General features: G+C 45.5%; 1 protein-coding gene across 1 annotated transcript in view; it reads left to right on the top strand.

Annotated features, from left to right (window-relative positions):
* LOC102313900 (rho guanine nucleotide exchange factor 17) overlaps positions 1 to 21853 on the top strand; it is a 75219-nt gene that overhangs the window by 363 nt on the left and 53003 nt on the right. Inside the window, exon 2 of the mRNA XM_005915955.3 lies at positions 24 to 5382. Within this exon, the coding sequence (XP_005916017.1) occupies positions 130 to 5382 (5253 nt within the window). The 5' untranslated portion in view covers positions 24 to 129. The remainder of the gene's footprint in view (positions 1 to 23; positions 5383 to 21853) is intronic.

The raw sequence follows: 21853 nt of genomic DNA, 5'->3' as shown, positions 1-21853 counted from the left end.
CCCCCCCTTTTTCTTGCTGTTAGGTTAAACTGCAGATGGACCACAACTAAGAAAAGGTGCTTGGATGTGTAACAGCTACCCGTGGAGTTTCCAATGCGTGTGTGAGAGCCGTAACAAAAGACATGAACAATGGCAGAAAGCGAGGAGAAGAATGCGGCTGTGTATCGCAGCGTCTCTTTCAGAAAGCTGGGGCCCTGGGTCGCCAACAGGAGGGAAGAGCAGCCACACAAATCAGGGGATTTGGAGGCAGTTGGCGTCGCCCTTCCCCCGGAGCCCAGCAAAGCAGAGCAGCCCTTGACGACGACGACGCGTAATGTCAGTGTGTCAAGAAAAGTTTCCAAAATCTCTGCCACCACCGCCAGCCTCCTAACCGCAGAGCCAAAGAGAGGCTCTCCCTCTCTTCTCTCCTTCATTTCTCCATCCATCCGCGAGCTGACTGAGAAGTTCAGCAACAGCAGGAGGAGTAACAGCAGCGGCTCCGCCAGGACGCACACAGCCTCGCCGGGAGACTGTGCAGCGGACACGCGGGGGAGCAGCACTTTACCCCGGGCCCGAGGCTCCAGGACTGACGGGGTTCCACCTGGGAAAACTTTTCACGAGGACAGCGGCGGTGTCGGTGGTGGATATTTCCAGGATAGTGACAGCGCAACAGCAGAGGCGCTTAAGTTTCACTCGGGCACCGACTCTGTGTCAGGCTCAGACTCGGACAGGAAAAGCGACAAGCGGATTTTTAGAAGTTTATCAAGCGACAGCGGCGGCAAGTCGGGTAAGAGAGACTATTCCCAGATTAATGCACCTCCTTCTGAGCTCACAAAGACTTTGACTCCAGATGAAGAGGAGGATGTTAGCAGTAGAGGGGTTCCTCCACCCTGCAAAGCCCACAGAAGTTATCACGCCACACACTACACTGACTTTCACCCCCTGCACTCTGACAAGTGGCCCAGTGTTACTAAAATTAGGCAGCTGTTTGATGAGAGGCAAAGCAAGCCTTTGCAGCAGGGCAAGACTGTTGAAGCTTGTGAGGATTTAAAGGCAGCTGGCCGAGGCCACCTGCAGGAGCTCACCTGCAGCTCTGAGAGACACAGACTGTGTCCCTGCAGCTCAGCTAATGAAGGCTGTGACCTGCCCTTTCATGACAAGTGCCTAGCTGGAGTACAGAGCAGAGAGAGCGGTGCTGCTAAAGAGACTTTAACGTATGGTTTGTGCTTTTACTCCAAAGCCGACCACTCTCGGCACTCAAATGATGAGGAGGCAGACGTAGAGGCGCGCAGTCAGAGTAACAGAGTGTCTGGCAGAAACACTTCTGGTAGCAGTTGTGGTCGCTACCACGGGGTTAAATCATCTCCATACAGGTCTCATAGTCCCAGCGCTGAGGCGGCGGCTCAGGCCCCCAGATCGACAGGATTGACATCTGACCCTAACCCTGACCTTCAACCCTGTCCCGCTTCGTCTCGGAGTCGATCGGAGAGCTCGGACACCACCTCCTGCTCCTCCTCTCTTCACCAGCCGACAGCGAGGGAGAGAAGGGATAGACAGGGGGTCGGGCTGCCCAGGGATAGTTTACATTCCTTACATAGCTCCTCTAGAGCTCCAGCCCCCTCCGCCTCCTCTCTCTCCTCTGCTCCAGCTCCAGATAAAGCCATTACCGCCTCCTCCTTCTCCTCCTCCTCCACTGTAGCTCCCTCCACTGAGTTAACACACCCAGCGAAAGTTGCTTCTCCCCTCAGCTCCCGCTGGAGGTTTAGCTCTGGAGACGAAGAGGAGGAGCAGACCAGGAGAAAAAGAGGAGGCAGTTGGAGTGCTTCTTATAAGCCCTCTCTGTCTGTCTCCTACCGGGCAGGAGAGAGGGGTGAGACAGAGCGAGCAGGCAGCTATTTATCCCACAGTAAAAATGGCTGGTGGGGCACAAAGGCCATTGGCAGGTCTTCAGGCAGCGAGGAGGACAGTCCTGGTTCCTTAGGCCCCCACTGCCGAGAGGCAGTCCGCCGGCGCTCGCTGAGGAAGAAGAAGAAAGTCAGCGGGGCTGCTCTAATAACAGGCCGTGATGACTATGACGATCATGATGGCGAATCAGAAGACAGTGACAGTGATGCGGCCGTGATGATGGAGCACCTAGAGAGGCAGCACCAGCAAAACACAGGAGGGGAATTTGGCGGGGCAGTAACCCGGAGCCACTCGGCACGAGAACCCAGCAGTCACAGAGCCAGGGTGCAGCAGTGGGAGCGCATCACCTCACCTGTGACCTCAGTGACACTCCCGGGTGTGTCGCGAGTGTCAAAGGTCAGCATACCCCCATTTCTGTCCAGCCCCGGCGAGTCACGTTGCAGCAGCCGGTACTCAAGCACCGAGACACTGAAAGAGGAGGACTTGGCTGGCTGTGCCAACCGTGCAGCTAATGTGTTGTTTAATACGAGGGGAGCAGAAGGTAGCACTAGTAGAGCGGCGGCGTCTTCCGTGTTGAGTAAAACTTACCATGGGAATTTTACCATGTACCGCTCCCCGAGCTTCGGCCATGGGGACAACTTCTCCCGTGCCCCTGTGCGTGTGCGCCCCAAGATTGTGCCAGCTGTAACACCGTTGCCTAGTGCACTTGCCAGAGAAAGTGGGTTATCTTCAGGGAAGAGAGGTGGTGAGAACGTGGGATTAAGGAAAGTCACAGCAGGGGGTAGGGTCAGTGATAATGAGAAACACCAGATATCCACATCCAACCCTGATATCACCTCAGAAACTATGACGCTCTTAAGCTTTCTCAAATCTGACCTGCCGGGCCTGAGGGTGCATAAATCAAGTGGAGGGGATAGATCAGGGGTTGGGGAGGGGTCATCATCAGTGTATAGGATTGGTTCAGGGGCTCACGGCGGGACCCTGCTATCTTCAGGGCGTCGCCCGTCTCTCAAAGACCTGACAGCCACTTTGCGGCGTGCGAAATCCTTTACTTATTCAGACAAACCTGCTCCTGCCACCAGGTGTTACTTGACAAGCGGCCCAACAAAGAGGAGCTCCTCTGAGCAGCGGCTTGATTCGGATGGAGAGAGCAGTGGAGGGAGGGTGGTGGTGTCAGACAGGGAAGTAGAAAGTGATGGTGGAGATTTTAGGGTTGGGAGAGGGCGCAGAATGAGGGATTATGGATTTGATGGTGATTTTGATGATGATGAAGCGATGCCAGTGCAGGACATGTATGTGCAGGAAGCCAGACAGGTCATTAGAGATATCTGCCAGATGAGCACGAGGGAAGATGATGACGAGGATTGTGTCGCTGTCAGAGGAAGTGACAGCATTTCTAGGGCTGAATGTTTGAAGTTTAAGAAAACAATCGAGGAGATGGAGAAGGCTGGGGAGGGCATAAAGGATGAGGCGAGGAGAGATCAAGGGGCTAGGTTTGAGAACACAAAAGACAAGGATAAACATAAGAGGGAGAGTGAGAACAAGGTGAGGGAGAGGGGTGAGAGAGATAAACAAAGTATGCAGATGGAGAAGCTAAACAGCAGGGGCACAGAGTACTGGGAGAAGTCAAAGAGTGGAGAGCTGGAGAGAGTCACGCTGAAGGGTGATTCGGATGAAAGCGTGTTCTACGACCGCTCTGTGGATGAACTTTCGGGCCCTGAGTCGAGTTTAACAGATGAAGGGATTGTGACGGAGCCTGAGACGGGACCCGGCGACCCCTCGGATAGGTCATACTTGGGCTCAGAAGGGGTCGATTTGGGGTCAAGAATAGCATGGGATGTGCTAGAGCAGCCGGTCACTGTATGGAAGCAGTCTGCTCTCCATGAGGGGGACGGGTTTAAGCAGGAGGGAGAAAAGATCACAGAGAACAGCTTGAGCTGTGCAAATCGTCTGAATGAGGTGAGCGCGCCTCGCACTGTGGCTCTTCCTGCCCGTGTGGCTGAGAACGACAGCCTTGTCACAGAGCAGAACACTGCTGTTGGTATTGCCAACGTCAGTGAGGGGATCCACAGTAACAGTGCCGGGGGGTCAGCAGCCACTGCGGGAGGAGGGGGAGGATCTGAAACCCCCGCAACCCCGAACGCTGTCCGTCGAAGGCGCAAATTCTCCCCCTCTGGTAACGCGGGCTCTGATTCCAGTAATAGCAGCAATGCAGAGTCAACAACAGGATCAGCTGTGGGAAATGGCGAGTCTACAGTCTACCGCTCTCTCAGTGACCCCATGCCTCAGCGGCGCTGCTCTGTGGCAGAAGAGGGGAACAACAACTTTTCTTCTGTGGACAGCAACCTGTTAGGATCCTTGTCTGTCAAAGGTGGAGGGGGAGGTGCTCCAGAAGCTTCTTCTGTGGGCACGCTGTCAGAATATAAAGGCAGCGTGGCCAGTGACCTGTCAGTTTGCAGTGATGGCGGGCTCCGTGATGACGCCATTCGGGATTACAGTGGGGTGATCAGGAACATTGTGGCTGAGCCAGGTGCGATGGACAGACTGATGGCAGATGAGCACAGCAATGGCAAAGCCCCCAAGAAGAAGTCATTCAGTGACCCCAGTCGCCGTAGTGATACCCCTTTTATTTCTCAAAATGACCCTCAGTGCAGAGGTCAGACTGGCAGCACTCAGCCAATCAGTGAGCTGGAGCACCTGGGCCAGATTCCACCTTCCAGCAGCGAGCCAATCCTGAGCGAGCAGAGAGAGGAACTGTGGAAACCCGAAGTTAAACCTAAACATGCGCATCTGCATCAGCAGCCGAATGGCAGTAATAAAGTCACAAAGGCTCGCTCCCTGTCGGAAAGCACCTCTCCCTCCGAATACCACGATGATGAAGATGGTGATGTCATAGACCAAGGTGAAGAGGACGAGGTCCAGAAGTTTAACTTTGACCTTAAACTAGCCGGAGCTCTGTCTCCCAGAATGAATCGTCGGCCCACCAGAAAACGTCCAAACAGGTTGACGTTCTCCCCTCCTGAGGATCCATTTGAGCCGGCGGAGCTGGGCTCAGAGGTGCACGAGGACCGCAGCGACCAAACCAAGCTCGCATCTCCTCTTTCCCCACTGCCACTGCAGTCCAAACCCAAAACCATACCCAAGCATGCCCGCCACACCAGCGAGCCCACCACCTTCATCCCCATCTCCCCACCTCCACAACTCCAGCCCCTCAAGGAGGTAGACTTTGCCGTCCGATCCGCTACAGAACCCCCGCCTGGAAGCAGGCCTTCAGGAGATGAGGCCCCTTCGCTGGAGGATGTGACGCAGAAATACATCCTTGATCTGAGCACTTCTGAAAGGGACCCTGAGGGCCCAGGAGGGCTTTCAGCACACTGCGCAGTGTCAGCTTCAGAGGGACCCAGCGAGACCAGCCCCACTGGAGTTGCAGAAGCCGGACCACAGAAGAAGGAGGACGCTCCATCTGCGCCCACGCCACAGAGAGCCAAGCCTAAAGTGGTGAGTTACCTTTCATTCATGGATTTTTTTACCTCACATCTTTGAGTTTGGATAATCTAACCTCAAATGCTCACCTACTTCCCTGAACAATTATATAAATGTGCCATTGTTAGCTGCAAAATAGAAGCCATGAACACCACACAGTATTACACACAGACACACACTTTCAGTTTTTATGTTTCAAAATTGGAGGTTCACTGTTTCCCTGTTACTCGAGGTAGCACAGATGTAGCGTGAGAAACGTTTGGTAGAATATTGAACATTTATTTTCTACTTCCACCAGTCTTGTAAGAGCTCTTGTTGTTTTTGTTAGCATCGCACTGCTGGATTGCTCTCACAGTTGTGCAGCTGCACCCAGTGCCTGTGTGTATCTCTGCTTTTATGAAGCGCTTTCATTCGGGACCCGTACAGCTAGTTTCGGAGCATGTTTGGACGCAGACCTTACAATACAGAAGCCATTATAGGCTGAGCTGTGTTTAAACAAACATCAGAGGATGTTATTAGTTTGATTAAACGGATTGCAGACAAAGGGCATTAAGGAATGGACTGAAGCCCGCCGAGTCTGTTTTCGTTTATTTGTTTCATCCAGTTTCGATTGTCTCCGTGCCAGAATCCTAGAGGGGGGATGTAATAAACAGTTCTCCCAAACACAGACTGGGTTTATGCGTGTGGATGTTTGATGTAATGTTACATTTGCTTATTGCTGTCTAAACACCGGGAGAGACCGTCTGTCTTGTTGTATCATTGGAATATAAAGGTTATTAACTGTCAAGAGAAACTGAAGGGAACATGGGAAAGCTTTAAAGAAAAATGGTACTTATATGGAGCTTTTCTACTCAATTTGAGTAGACAACTTAAAGGTAGCTCTGTGTGTGTGTGTGTGTGTGTGTGTGTGTGTGTCACTGATTGCCATGCATGGCTGTTCTTGCTTAGAGCACACCTCATGGAGTCTGAGGCCTGGAAGGACAGGAAGGTGCAGACCTAACGTCCGAGACTTCAGTTTTCTTACATCATCAGCTGCTTATCATAGCGACTGTTGTGGTTACTTGAGATTTGTCGCTGTGTCTGTGTTTCAGGAATCTGAGCCTTGTTGTTTTTATTTGCTCAAAACAAACAATTATGTAGCTTTGCGTGCGGCTCCACGGCTTCAGCATCCAGTCCACAGGGCTGTTTTTGGTTTCACTGATAATAATATTTGCATCAGTTACGTTTGCTCTTCATTTGTTTGCAATTGATTGTCCTTAGCGACAGCAGCAGTGGCTGGCGAGTGACCCTCATCGGGCAGGAAATGGGTTTAGGGAAAAGGGAAGTTGTTGCAGTAACTGAAGGGTTTGATGACTTCCAGTAGTACTGGCTATGTGCATGTTATTGTGTCCGGTGCACTCTTATTTGTGTGTCGCCCGCATGCGTATAAAACTGTTTTTCTCTTTATCCTCTTTAGTCATACTCCTGTGTATGTGTGAGCCCATGCATGTTGTTCGTCTGGACTATGTCAGTGCCTCTTTTTTGCTCCAAATCTTCAGAGCATAGACTTTTGCCAGGTGACTGTGTTTAGGGTCCTGCAGCACTGGTGCTCTGTGTGTGAGAGAGATTTGGACTGAATGTAATAACAACAGTGCCAAGCTAAAATGGATCGCAGGCAAGTTCCTAAAGCGAGGGAGGGATGAAGAACGGGAGGAAGAAGGAGCGTTTTTCTTTCCTTTTCTGGAGACATGGCTTATTTCAGCCATGGTGCAGTTTCCTGACATCAAAATCTCCCATTAATTTCTGTTGTTTTTCCTCTCCTCCTCCTCCCGTGCCCCTTTGCATCATTCCAGTCCCCATTTCTTCTCCCGTCCTCATCCAGATGTTGCCAATCATAGCTGTTTTCTTTTCTCCAGGCTGCATTTCTACTTTATACCCTCATCCCATCTCCACTTATCTTTTTTTAATGCCAATTCTTCTATATTTCTACCTCCTGTTATTTCATCCTTCGCTGCTCTGTCTCTCCGTGTCTCTCTGGAACATTGCACCGAAGTGAGGTCATAACGTTTTGTCTTGGTGCACGGCAGGCAGGCGAGCCAAGTGTCAGGTAGAGAGAGACGGAGAGAGGAAGGCAGGGAGCAAAAAAAGGAGAGAGTTGGAAGGAAACTTTCTGGTTTTAAAAAAAGTTACAGGATCAAAATAGAACAGGGAGAGGAGGGAAATGGAGGGAAGGAAGGGAGGCGGGGGGAGTGAAGGAATGAGAGGTAATGGGAGCAGATGGTAGGAAAAGGCTGGTTTATTGTTGAACCAGAGGTGAGTAAAATGTAAAATCTTAATCTAACCATTAGCTTTTTTTTTTTCTTCACTAAAGCGGAAACCTTTAAACTCTAAAATTTGCATGTTTGACAAACGTTTGGATCCTTACACTGAAACTGCCTGGGGACAAATCTTATTAATATTTATGCAGATGTCCAGATTTTCATGTAAGGCAGTGCTATGAGAGAATCTTGACCAACATGTTTAATATTATGTTGACAGATATTAATTTTATGGCTGAAACTGAACATGTTTGATCATGCATTGGTAAAGTCCTTCATTAAATGTTTGGAAAAAGTAACCACAGCTTACCCAGTGTGGGTAAAATTCATATTTCTCTGGTATAGAGTAGCACTTTATAGGTCAGATGAGGCATAAATATTGTCTTTGCCTCCAAGAGATGCGTTGTAAGTTCTCCTGGATGTGTGTGTGTCTGTGTGTGTGTTTCTCCTACAGCTGCAGTAGTTTTCACTTTAACAGGCAGCAGGAATGTGGCCCATCTTCCCTTTGCTTCATGTTACGTAACCATCTTTAACTTTCCCAAAAGAGCTGCACACTGGTCATGTGTGCCGGCTATTAGAAGGCTTCTGCAGTATCATTTGGGTTGTAGGTACTCGTCATTATGCGTTAAGCAATTTAAAGCCCCAAAGTCAGTTTTGGCCAGTAATTAAATGCTGTTTGGTGCGTGTAATCAGACAAATTACAGTCTGGACTCAAAAGGATGCCAACTCCAAATCGTTCATGCTTCTGTGTACTTCTTGCACACTGTGGACAGACCTTGTTCCGCGATTCACTGTGGCGTGAAATATATTTCTTAACTCTGATGTTCATTCTTCTCCTATTGATGAGGCCAGCCAAGTTTATAGAGGAAGTGGGTTTTTGAGGTAATGGGAGAAGCGAGCGAGGATATATAGTAAGAGAGAAGGAAAGAGGCATAGAGATTGGTTTGTGCTCCGCTCTCCATGGATTAGGTCTAAAAGCACAGTGTTTATAACTCCAGATTTATGACCGACTTTGTTATATCAGGCCACCCACATGGAATCTAATACTCTCCCTCTGACGGATCTTTTTCTTGGGCTATTCCCACTTATAGGTTTTACTTCAGACAGCCAAAAAAACAAAAACAACACTTTTTTTTTTTGTCTTTTTACACCTGGAATATTATTATGAACTCGCAAATAAAGGACGGGTGCCTGCATGTTATCACAAATCAGAGATGTTTTCAGTCAGCACTGAATCACAGATAAACTGGAGTAACCCAAGCCTCCTGCTGCTGTTGTCTACTGTTAGTTATCAAGCATAGTCACAAGTGAGAGGAGTGGCAGCTGGTGTGGTCTTCTGCCGCTGTAGCCCAACTGTTTCTAGGTTTGATGTGTTGTGCATTCAAAGATGCTCTTCTGCATCACTGGTGGTTGTTTGACTTACAGTTCATTTCCTATTAGCTCGAAGTAGTCTGGTCATTTTCGTCTGACTTCCAGCATTAACAAGCTATTTAACTCGGAGAACTGCTGCTCACAGGATATTTTCTCCTTTCTTTGTAAACTCCAGAGATGACTCTGAGGGAAATGTAGATTAACAGTTTCTTAAATACTCAGACCAATAACCATGCCACATTTAAAGTCTCTTAAGTTACTCCAGCAGGTCTCTTTGAGTGTGTCTGCATGCTTGGATTTTGCTACTTGATTGCCTGATTAAATATTTGTGCTTACAAGCAGTTGAACAGGTGAGTGTATAATGAAGTGTTTTTTTTTATCAACTACAAAATGTGCAATCAAAATCATTTACACTGTGATCAATGGAGAAGAAGGAGCTTATCCAATGTGCAGCTTTCTTTGAAACCACACTTAAAAGTAAAGGGAAAGGTCAGCTCCATATACACACAGGGGATATTGTGTGGGTGCGAGGGGGTTTGTTTTTTGATATGCAAAGGTCAGCAGAGGTTTAGCGAGGTCCAAAAAGTGCTGGCTGCTGAGAGAGAGGTAAAAAAGTATCGGAGAGATGAAAGGGTGAAGATATGGCTTGTCCTGCCCAAATAACCCAAAGACTCTGGAGATGAGAGGGAAGCGGTGGGATGAATCAAAAGATCAAAAGGTTGTCTGCTGATATCTGTGGCATCAGTGACACATGGGAAGCTTCTAACTTTATGTGGGTGGAGTTGGAAAACAAATCCTTAGAGGTTAAGCCTAAAAAGATAATTATGGAACCACGATACTGACGCAAGTGTGCTTTGATTAAATAAATGAAATATACTGGCATGTCTATTGTGTAGTTTTTACTTGGTAGGTAGATCAAGTGTCAGAAGTATAACCAGTAATTAAAAGGAATGTTGGGCTTGATCCTTCTTAAAGCCTCAAGACCGCAGAGAACATGTCCCCAATATCTAACCAGTAATTTTAATCAATAACCAAGAGTAGCTCACTGGGTATAGTTTGTTCATCTATATAAAACAATATAGATTACATTATCTCTTTGCAGTAATACTTTGGGTAGAAAACATTTAGGCGTGATACTACTTTCACATTTGCATGATAGCATTAGTATAGAGCCAGCAGCTGGTCAGCTTAATAAAAACACTCAAAAGCAATGAACAATCTAGCCTAGTGCCGTTTGACCTGCTGAGGTTCAAACTGGGCAGCAGAATGAGGCATGGTTGCTGGTGAAAAATGGGAAGGCTTGGTTATCTCAGAAACTGCTGATCTACTGGGGTTTTCCCGCATAGCCATCTTTGGGGTTTACAGAGACTGGTCCAAAAAAGAGAAAATATCCAGTGAGTGGCAGTTTCCTGGGTGAAAATGCCTTATTGATGTCATAGGAGAATGTCCAGACTGTTTTCAGCTGATAGGATGTCAACAATAACCACTTGTTATAAGTTTGGTATTGCAGAAGACCATCTCTAAATAGGCTTGTTGCACAACCTCGAAGCAGAAGGGCTACAGCAGCAGATGATCATGTCTGTCAGCTAAGAACAGGAAATTAAGGCTACAGTTCACAAAGGCTCACCAAAATTGGACAACAGAAGATTAAAAAAATGTTGTCTGGTATTACGAGTCTTGATTTTTTTCTGGTCATAAAGGAATAAACAAGGCCAACAACAATACTCAGGTATGCTGAGGAGCTTAAACTATGCTCATTTAATAATAAGGAGTCTAAAAATATCCTCCTCACTATTACACAACCAGCAGCTTGAACTTTTGATGCAAGCCAGGATGGGGTGCAAACAACAAGAAAACATGAATTCATCCTGGGCATTGTTGCTGGCCATGTTCATAGCTTTATGACCACAGTGTACCAATCTTCTAATGGTTGCTTCCAGCAGGATAACTCACTGTGTCACAAAGGTCACATCATCTCAATAGGATTTCTTGAACATGACAATGGCTTCCACAGGCAACAGAAATCAATCCAATACAGCACCTTTGGGATGTTTGTGGGAGATGCACATCGCAGCTGACAAATCTGCAGCAACTGTGTGATGCTGTCCCGTCAGTACGAACCAAAATATCTGCAGGATGATTCCAACACCTCGTTGAATCCATGCTGTGCTAAATTAATGCAGCTCTGAAGGCAAAAGGGGAAAAACCCAGGACTAGCAATGTGTACCTAACAAAGTGGCCATTAATATGAAAAAACTGGAATTGAATTTGTTAAACTTGGAGCTTTAAAAGTAAGCTTTGAGGCCGATTTGGTCGCCTTTTTGTTACAGAGCTGTGCTGTTTACTGTAGCTTCTAATTGAGCCTGTATTTCCAATTCAGTTGTATTTATATGGCACTAAATCACAACAGCAGACACTTTATACTGTAAGGTGAAGACCTACAGTATTCAAACGACCCCCTGTGAAGAAGGACTTTTTGAGAGTGGAAAAGAAAAACTCCCTTTTAACAGGAAGAAACCTCCAGGGAAAGGAGAGAAAAGTCTATAGGAGACAAAACACAGACTAAAGGAGAGACACAGGAAAGAATACTCTTTTCTCCTTCTCAGCAAGACCGTAGATAACTGTCCAAAATACCATTTCCTTTTGTATTTGGTCTTCTCTTTGATTAGTGATTAGTTGTCTTTTTGTTGGCGTTGTTACACAAAAAACTGCCAACATGACGTTGATTAAATTTGGTAAAAAGATGAAGAGAGAAAAAAAACCCCTGTAAATTTGGTCACTGGCCAATCTTTCTTGTTTTAAAATGGATTAAACAAGCTCAGCACACACAGTCCATACTTTGCTTGGACTGCAGTAACTAATTCTAGGTTAACATCCACGGACTAGATAGCATGTGAATAATGAAGCTTTTCAAAAGATGCTTTTGAGCAATAAAAATAAATAAATACATAAACCTCACTGACATGTAGTGTCACAGCAAAGAAATGAGGCTCCATCTGGGTTCTCACAGTGGGGAAAAAACATCTGTGGGAAAAACGGTTCAGATGTCTTTGCCCTCGGTTGGTGACGGTTGCAATACGCTTTGAAAATCTTCAACTTTCCCTTTTAAGGAGGGTGGCTGTCTGTTTCTTTTTCACCATTAAAGTTCAAACTTGTGAACGGTGGCTGTCTTTTCTTTCTCTTTGTTCCCACTTGCTCTCCTCTTTACTGTCTCTTTCTAACTCGCTCCTCTCTCGGTTGGTGTGGATCCACCCAGTGTAATTACAGAGCAGTTTGCTTATGTAAGGAAAGCCTCTTCTGAAACAGCACTTTCTAACAGAGTTGCTATTTCAGCTTTTTTGTGTGTGCACGTGCAGATTTCAACATACTGAAACGTGCTTTTTGTCTCGACATAAATGTCCAGATTCCAGTTTGACCCGGTTCTTATACCACTCAGAAAATGGGTCAGACGCTTTAAGATAACCATATGAGCTCTGTCTCATATCAGTTAGTCTTCTCTGTGGTTTTCTGTCTGAGTCACATACATCTGCAGACCATGTGGCCTCGAAGCTCTCTAAGATGCAAATTCAGGTTTTCAGCTTGTTGATGATTCACCTAATGTGGGGTTTACTACAGTACTAGCTTCCATGTGCCTGAGTGAAACAGCCCGAGGCTAACAAAGCTAAAAAAGGTCCTGTGAAGAATACCTGGGAGAAAAAAAATCCATTGTAGTTCAACAGAAATGAGTTAGTGACAACGAAGAATATGTCCTTTAGTTGTGTCTGCTTTAACTTTAGCAGTCTGGGCACCACAGTACAGGGTGAACATTAAAGCAAGAGCTAAGACATTAAAAATAAGGCCTCAGTCACACAGGCCTAGCGAACCAATCGGATTCTGGTTGCTGTGGGAAAAATGTATATTCCCTTTGGTTGTGCCTAATGAGAGCTGAATGAAAGCTGTTCTAATGTGGCTGTATGTCTTATAACGAGCCTAATTTGCTTTTCATATGACTTTGAAATCCTCTGTTTTTTAGTTCAGTGGAGAGTAAACCATGAAACTTGCATTGTGAGTGGTTATATTATGTATGTGTGCTCAAGCACTGGTTTGTGTGTGTGTGCATGTCTCTCTAAACTTCCAGTGACCTCCTGTATGTCTTGCCTTGTCACTCGCACAATAGTATGACTGTGCGATGTCTAACATGGCATATTTCGCAGCGTGGTTGGACACAGGCGTGCACACACAGTCAGTCGTATACAGCGTCTTGGCCTCGGCCTAACTGTGGGCTGACTTGGGTGTTCATTTCCATTGTCCCACCCTGGGGAAACATGACATTCCCATTCCTGCCTTCTCTGCTTCTGTCCTTATCTTATGGCATCAGTCCGCCGGTTTGGCTCATGCTCTAGCTGTCAGTTAAGAAACACTCGTGAAAATGGGAAAGGGAGACGCTGGAAGTGTCGGAGCGCTGTTCCCGAGTGGCTGGTCGGTTCCCGGATTAAGGCGCAGGGTGAGGAGGAAGATGATTGGAAAAGGGAAAAGGGAACAGCTACGGCCAAAGACGCCTCAAAGGCAGGTGGAGTGGTTTTTGCTTTCGTTTTTTCTGCAGAGTCGCATTTGTTTTTGATGTTTTCCCTGAAGCTGGAGTGGATTTAGTTATGACGATTAATGAATGTAATCCGGTAGAAAGCTTTCATGTTTTTGAGTAAAACTTTAGATTAGAGTACTAAAGGTATTCCACAATTAGATTCCATTGTTTGTGTGTGTGGATCGTACACTGCTGAATCACAGGTTTTGTATCTTGTAACTTTAGCTCTGCGCTGCTGTCATTGTATTACCTCATCAGTGAAATCACCCCCTTTGAGGTGGACTCCATCACTGTGGTTCCCTCTGATGTCCCATCATCCTCTGCAGCATGGGGATGGCATCGCTGTAGCATTTTTAATATATTTCGTGTGTGTTTGAGCCTTTCGTGATCAGATTAATGCCACTTTTATTACAGCATCAGAGCTGATCCGGTCACCATCTGCCTGTTAGTGCAACTTCACTTCACCTCTCGCGCTGAGGTTAATAAATACTCAGATTGCCTTATTGGGGGAGCTTAAAGCACGGCTTTTGTTTACAGTCCTCGTAACATAACATATAGTCCTAATGACTTTTTTTTAGGCCCTTTTCTCCCAATTAAAAGAAAGTCCTGAGGAGGTGACCTGTTTTGTTTCTTCAACCCCCCGCATAGGTGAGAGGTTGGTTCTGGCCACCGGCAACCTTTGTACTTAAGTAAAACATTTAGTCCCAAGATGAGTTCTCACCAAGCTGTGAGTCATCCTGAAAATATGTTGACCTTACCTCAGCTGAACTCGTGTGTGGTAGTGTGACTGAGGGAGAGAGAGACAGAAAGAAACATAAGCATGGAGATGATGTGTGTGCACGCTTTCACGCCTGCGTGTGTTTATCTCACACACTAAATTGAGTTTAGCACAAGCTCAGACGAACACAGAGCTATCAGTGCCCATCGCAGACTCGTCAGTGATTTCTACATGTTTGTGCACCTTTTTTCTTTTATAATGAAGTGGAAACAGCAACTCCCTGCTCATGGTTCCCTTTGATAGGGAGTATCTCTGTAGGTGGCATGATCCTGACCCAGTGCTGTAAGGAAAGTCTGATGTGTACAAGCTCAACAGGAATGGAGACGACACAGTGGAGCTCGTGCAGAGCAGAGCGCTTCCTGGTCTCGCCTGTCCGTCAGCTAGTCGGTAATCCATGAGGTGGTGGATGTGTTTCCTGTAGCTTCTCCCTCAGTAGCAGCAGCTGGATTGTGCCAAGTGCACTTAAGAAATCAAAGAGGGTGAAGAAATCATAGGAGAGTGGTCATTAAAGTGAGACAGTCTGTTCCCTGCATCTTCCTGCTCCTGCTGTGCATCGTTTCAATGCCGTAAACAGAGAATCACAGTTCTTGCTTGTGCCTTGCATTTCCACCTCCATGTCTTTCTTCTTGGCCTCCACTACAGTAAGTTTACATGATGCAGTTTAAAATCATCCATTTTTATCCAATGGAAGACGCCTCCTTCAAAGCCAGTCATCTGATTGGTTGCCTATCACAGACAGCAGATTTCCTGCATTAACAGGAAAAGTTTCAGACATTGAGGTCAGTGTTTGTTTGATTGGGCCAAGAGCTCTAAATGCTGATTTGTTTTTTACACTTGGCCCTGCATGATGTCGACAGGAGCGGTGATACCTGATCTGGCGTAAAGCAAGAAAATAAAGAAAGGAGGAGAGATATCTCTTCTGAGTCAGAGCTTCATTTGGGCATGAACCCTGTTGTTTATTTAATGCACTTGAATCAAAACAAATACCATCAAACGATTCCAGAAATACCAGACACACTCGTGCTTGTGGAACCAGTGTCCTAAAACCAAATGTCCAAACTGAAACTGGCATGCTGTCCTTGCCAAACCTTGCTTACAACCCTGCTGAATTATTAAATTTTAATTTCCTGTGGTTAAATGTGCCTGTGTGTGTGTGTGTGTGTGTGTGTGCTGACCTGCTGTCCCTTGGCTGTCGCTCACATTCATCCAGCAGCGTGGAAATTCTGCCAGATGCAGCAGTAATCACAAGGGCAGTGATGAAGGTTAATGATGATGACTGCCATTTATCTGCAGATTGAAGGAATGCGAGTGTGTTCGTGCGTGCATCTGTCCCCAAACGTTTGTTTGAAGGACTCACACAAAGCCCCCATCACCCAGTGACAGCTAGGGGGTTGTGGGTAATCGGGTCTGTTTGTCCTGAAACAATGTAGTCCTTCTTTGCTCCTCAATAGGCTTCTTATTTTCAGCGAGGCCTCAACATTTCCCCTGTTCAAACATTTTATTCGGCAGTTGGCATTTCGGTTCTGTGGCTCTGAAATGTTATTGTGAAGGGAGGAGAGAAATTAACCATTTTTCTCATGGGGTTTAAAAGAGCTCTTATTAAACATCACTTGTTAGCATAAATGTCCGGCCAGGACTAAATCTTGGTGCCTGATTTGCAGCGTGATAAAACAGCAGGATTTTGGCAACGTGGACACATTAAAAACAAGCCTATGGTAAAATTAAGGATCCAAACCCAAAGTTTAATAAGCACAGTTCAAATGAGAACCACTTCATTTTACACACTCATTATTGTAGTTGTTCTGATTTTGTTGCACTTTTTCTTTTTTCTTTTTTTTTCTTGATCTGTCACGTCTTTGTTTTCTCATTCATCATTTTACTTCACTAAAAAGTTACAAGGTTGTAACTAAAGGCTGAAGCAGCAAAACCTTTATGATAAGAAGATGACAAGGCCCTAAAATAGCTCATAATCTGACCCTGAATTTCAAAAAAAGAAGAAGAAGAAGAAGGGAGCTATGAATCCATGTCAGCTGCTTTAAAATAAAATATGAATCTTTCAAACGTCAGGTCTGCTCACTTGTTCTGATTATTTTCATGAAGCAATCCTCCAGCTTTCCCTTCTTTAACAACTGCTCTTTATTCATCATGTGAATTTTACATAATTTTAACAAGCCTCTTTATAGCCTGACCACTGCAGTGAGCAAACACTTACCTTTAATCCATGATGACTTCATACAGCTGCTGCTGTAGAGAAGGGTGTTAGGGCTAAGTAATGAATAAATAAATGGTTGCAAAGGCTTGTGGAAGAGCTAGCAATTAGTCTCCTACATTATGCATTTTACGTGCAGGTACAGAAAAATCAGCAGTTTGTCTGGACTTGGAGAAGAAAGGGGTTTACTCATCAGCAATTTAATTAAGATATAATATTTTTACAATAACTCAAAAAAACAAACCAAATATAATAGGTAAATATGGGCTAACCCAAATCTAACATGTAGCTTAAACAAGGAAAAACAGGCCTGGACATCAGTTGGCAACTTACTGGCAACTTACCGGCAACCTCCTTTCACCAAGTAAAATGTTTGGTTATATGGATGACTCCAACTTGTCTGCAAACCCTCAACAACTACTTGCCTAGTGGAAGTGAAACTGAAGCATGTCGACGGGTTAGGGTTTAGCCCAGGGGTGGGCAACTCCAGGCCTCAAGGGCCGGTGTCCTGCAGGTTTTAGATCTCACCCTGGGTCAGCACACCTGAATCAAATGATTAGTTCATTACATTCCGCTGGAGAACTTGTTGAGGAGATAATTTAGCCATTTAAATCAGCTGTGTTGGATCAAGGATACATCTAAAACCTGCAGGACACCGGCCCTTGAGGCCTGGAGTTGCCCACCCCTGGTTTAAAGGCTAAATTAGGTTAGGATTTAAAGGGTTAAAAGTAAAAGTTTCACCATCTGAAACATGTGTGTGAAGGCGAATATTCTCTGTTTCTGTAGAAGTTTTCCCACGGCTCAAGTACTAATGACGAGTGTTTGTAGACAAGTTGGCGTCTTCCCTTCAAACTATGGACGACTAAAGCAATCACAAAGAGGTTTTGAGTACAGCACATCTTTGTGACTGGTTTCAGCAACAGCAAGCAGCCTCCAGCAACCACTCACCAACTGGTTGGGGATCGCACAGATTTCTGTAGTAACTGGAGGCTGTGAGTGTGTCGCTAGCCGTTCTCTAGGCCTGTGTGACTGAGGCCTTAGATACACCTCAAGGTTAGAGAAGTAATGCTAGTGTGAATTAGGACCATAGTGTAGTGGTAAGACTACACACCTCTGGAGTGGAGTTTGCAAGTTCGATTCCTACCCGGGGTCCTGGCTAGAGTGTCCCATGCTAAAAACCAGCCCTGGAGTGGTGCGGCTACGTCTGCAGCCTGTCCGCAGTTCAGTACACAAGCATTTCACTGCATATTCACTATATGTTGTACTGTGTATGTGACAAAAAAAATTTGTATTTGTAAAAGGTGGAAATAAAAGGCCATCCAATATTGGTATAAGGCCTACAGCACCACCTCAAATCTCTGTGGCCCTTTGTAAAAACACCATTATTGGCTTCTTGGTTTCCCTGTTGAGGTAACCTCTTTAAAGAACACCTTTTGTTCCTTTGGTGTCAAATACCATTATTATGAAAAGCCACTGCCACCTGAAAGATGTGCACTAGATGTCCGGGATGCACGGGGTTAGCACAATGAGAATATGGAGCTCCCCTCTAGCTGGTCATAAATGACTATTTGTTTAGCTCCAGTTTGATGTCAGTGAGAAATGTGACACGTGACGTTTGTTAAGTATCTGTGCTCTCCTGCTGAGAAACCATTGACCCACGGTGCACATGTAAGGTCGCTGGTTTGTCACTAGATTTCAGTATAAAGCATTTTCAGCTCTCAGTGACACTTGAAAAGTTCAGTGTAATCACAGTCGATGATTTAAAACTGCTCTATCATCATATCTTCATGTCTTCAGGACTTCCTGTCTGGTATCGAGACATCAATGCCAAAGGATCTTTTTGTATCTATTTTATTCCAAACTGTAGCAGTTGACCTCCTTGTTCATTTAAGCCACTCTAAACCCTAAAAAGCACTAAATATGTGCTTATAGTAATCAGTTATGTCCAGTAGTGTAATGTGCAGTGAAGTCATGCTACCATTTATTTTAATTTAATAGAAGTAAAGCCACTCTCAGTGTTGCAGCTCATCATTGCGGCCACTTTCCAAAGAAGCAAAAATGCCATAAAGATTATAAATACCTTACCTTTGCTCTCCTTCAGACACAAGAAACTTCTTTTAGTCTTTATATTTAAAAAATATGCGACACTGGCTTTTAATTTGAAAAATTATGTGCAGAGGTAAAAACAACATGGATCCTTCCTTTTAAGGAGCTATTTCTTCTGTGTTATCCTGCTTGCAGGAGCCATAATTGTCTTCATTGAAAGGGCAGGGCAGGAAGTGGGTTTGGGGGAGGCATTTTTTTGACGCGCGCACACACACACACATCATTCTGCAGCTATAATATATTTGTCAGAGGAAAAGCGCAGAAAAGACAGAGGGAGGACTTTTTAAACTGCCAATGCTGACATTACGAACAGTCATGCATGGAGCTGCGGTCTAATATTTTAGGGTTTGACAATGATGAGGGTCACCCCTGTGTGTATTCTTGGTCGCCCGTGGCAACTGTGTGTATGGGCCGGGCGTGTTTTGTCATAGGAATGCGGTGACATCAGAGGGGCTAGTGTTTTTGTTTAAGAGGGGAGAAGAAACAGGAGGGGAGAGAAAGAAGTTGAGGACGATGAGAGAGGTTCTTGAAGCTTTGTGTCGACGTATGCTCAGATGAGACTTTGTCCATCTTGCTTTCGCTCTGACCCCCGTCTCCGCCTTTGTCTTTCTTCCTCTCTCACCTCTCTCACTCTATTTTTATCCACTCTCCCACTGAGCTCACATCTGGATCTTATTGACGGGGAGAACAGCCCCTCAGCCAGAAAAGGACTCTATGTGCATGTTCGAAGCATGGCAGGCCAAAATATAAACACAGCTCCATTTAAAGAAGATTTGCTTGGCGTATGAACATTTGTCACCAATCCAATAATGCCGACATTGAACTTTTATCATAATAAACCCGAAATAAATCTTTCTTGATCATTTTACCAACTTGGCACAAACCAAAGAATGGGAGCCCGGTGTTGACGCTATAACACCAATTATACACGATCAGTTGCTCGGTAGTAATTTACATTAGGCTGAATCTCTAATCAGAGTTGTGGTGCCATCAATGTTCTCACTCTGGCGAACAGCGCCACACATCAAAAATGACGTCACATCCACTGGGGTAAGCCACACTTTGGTTTCAGTTGGTCGTACACCTCTCAATTTTGTATCCACACCCGGGTGCCACTGATGCTGTAGCCGGGTTTAAGCAACTATTCTAGTTTGTTTATATGACGTCCAAGGAGCTTGGAAAGAAAGCGACTGAGCTTAAGTTTCCTGAAGATATTTCACTTCTCATCTGAGAAGCTTCTTCATTTCTAAAACCAAATGCTGGTGTGTCCCAGGTATTTAAACCCTATTTTGGGTTATCCCTTAAGAGGGTCATTGATCCACTATTAATCATGTGACTCCCCACCATGATGTTAAATTGCAACAACAGTTGCCTCGAGGCGCTCTATATTATAAGCAAAAACACTAAAATAATATAGAGATAACGGCATCAATCATACGCCCCCCTGTGAGTAAGCACTTCGCAAAAGTAGGAAGGAAAAACTCCCTTTTTTAACAGGAAGAAACCTCCAATTGAACCAGTCTCGGGAGGGAAAGCCATCTGCCACAACCGGTGGGGTGGTGGTGCTGGTGAGGGGGATACACTGTGAAAGAGAGCCAGACAGTATGAATATCTAATGATTAAAAGCAGAGCAGTGTATAAACATATAGTGAGTGAAATAAGGTGACTGAAGACGAAACATTTAGTGTAACTAAGGGAGGTCTTCGGGCCACCTGTTTGGGCCTTAACTATATGCTTTCAAGTCTAATCTTAAAAGTAGAGATGGTGTCTGTCTCCTGAATCCGAACTGGGAGCTGGTTCTACAGAAGAAAGCTGAAGGCTCTGCCTCCCATTTTACTTTTAATATGTGTGTCAAAGGACATATCCAGGCCAAAAATCCACTCCGAGATTCCTCACAGTGTTGTTACGGGAAGCCAAGGCAATGCCATCCAGAGTGAGTATCTGCTTAGACACCACAGTTATCATATCTTTGGGGCCGAATACGATGACCTCAGCTTTACCTTAATTAAGAAGCAGCACTGTCGTATAATTGGGTCACTTTTCAATGATGAATCAGTGCAGAAACTGAGATGTTGGTATAGTTTGGAAAAATGATACTTTCTGGAAAAAAAAAACTTTGATTTCTTTGCTTCTGGTTTCGGCTACTGATCCCCCTTTTACCAGCGCTGATGTGAAGGCTTTATCTGAGTGGGGACACCTACCACTTAGGAGAATACCACAGTGGATATTCGCACATTCATCATTGGCGGAGTCACTATTTGAGAGCACCACACCCGATCCTGCGAGCATAAGGGAAGCCTTAGTGGCAAAACTCATACACAAACAAAAGCAAACAAAATCAAACCAACAAAAAAGGCTCAGGCCGTTCCCTTTGGGATCTCTTGGTACTCAGCACATCACAGAGTGACCGGGACACAACATGAACAGGATGTGCACAAGTCAGTGACATCATATTAAACAGCATCATCTCTTGCTGGAGCTGAGCACAAATCCATGTGTAAATTCATTTGTAAAGTTTGATCTCTGTTGTGTAGAGAGTTTCCACAAAACTGGCGCCGAGCTGTAGCCTCCCCCGTCATTCACCTCTGGAGCTGAGCAGCCTCCGGGGTCGACACCAGACCTTTTAACCTCTGCACCACAGAGGCCTAACAGCTACGTATATGACAACCTCTTATCTTGTTTACGGTAGGGTGCTCCTCTGGTAATAAGTAAGACAGTTTTGGGGTATGTGGAGGAGCTGGGTCCTGGTGGAAGCGTGACTGACCCATCGTTGTTGTTTTTTTCCCTTTCTTTTTTTTGTGGTGTCATGTTAACTTTGGATTCCAGCGAGTGTGGAAATTGTTTGAATTCACTGTCAGAGTCAACGGTATGATATGAGTGAGCCGAATGCATGAAATAAATCAGACGTCAGGCCTGAGGCTGAGTGACTGCTTTATTAAGGAGTACAAGACAAGAACATGGGCGAGGCACAGCGATAAATGATCTTAAACTCCTGTCGGCGCTCTGCCTTCGTCTGTCTCTGTCTCTGTATCACGCCGGTGGTGGATCATGAGATAAATGTAACTATATTTGACCACACTGTAACACTACAACATAAAGTAATATTGGATTTTGCTTGTGTTTTCCGCAGTAGCTATAGTGATGTAGGAGCTGGTGTTTAGATA

This window comes from Haplochromis burtoni, unplaced genomic scaffold, assembly GCF_018398535.1.
Source record: "Haplochromis burtoni strain Fernald_Lab_line unplaced genomic scaffold, NCSU_Asbu1 Contig_15, whole genome shotgun sequence".
Lineage (NCBI taxonomy): Eukaryota > Metazoa > Chordata > Actinopteri > Cichliformes > Cichlidae > Haplochromis > Haplochromis burtoni.
This window is presented reverse-complemented; position numbering and strand designations above follow the sequence as displayed.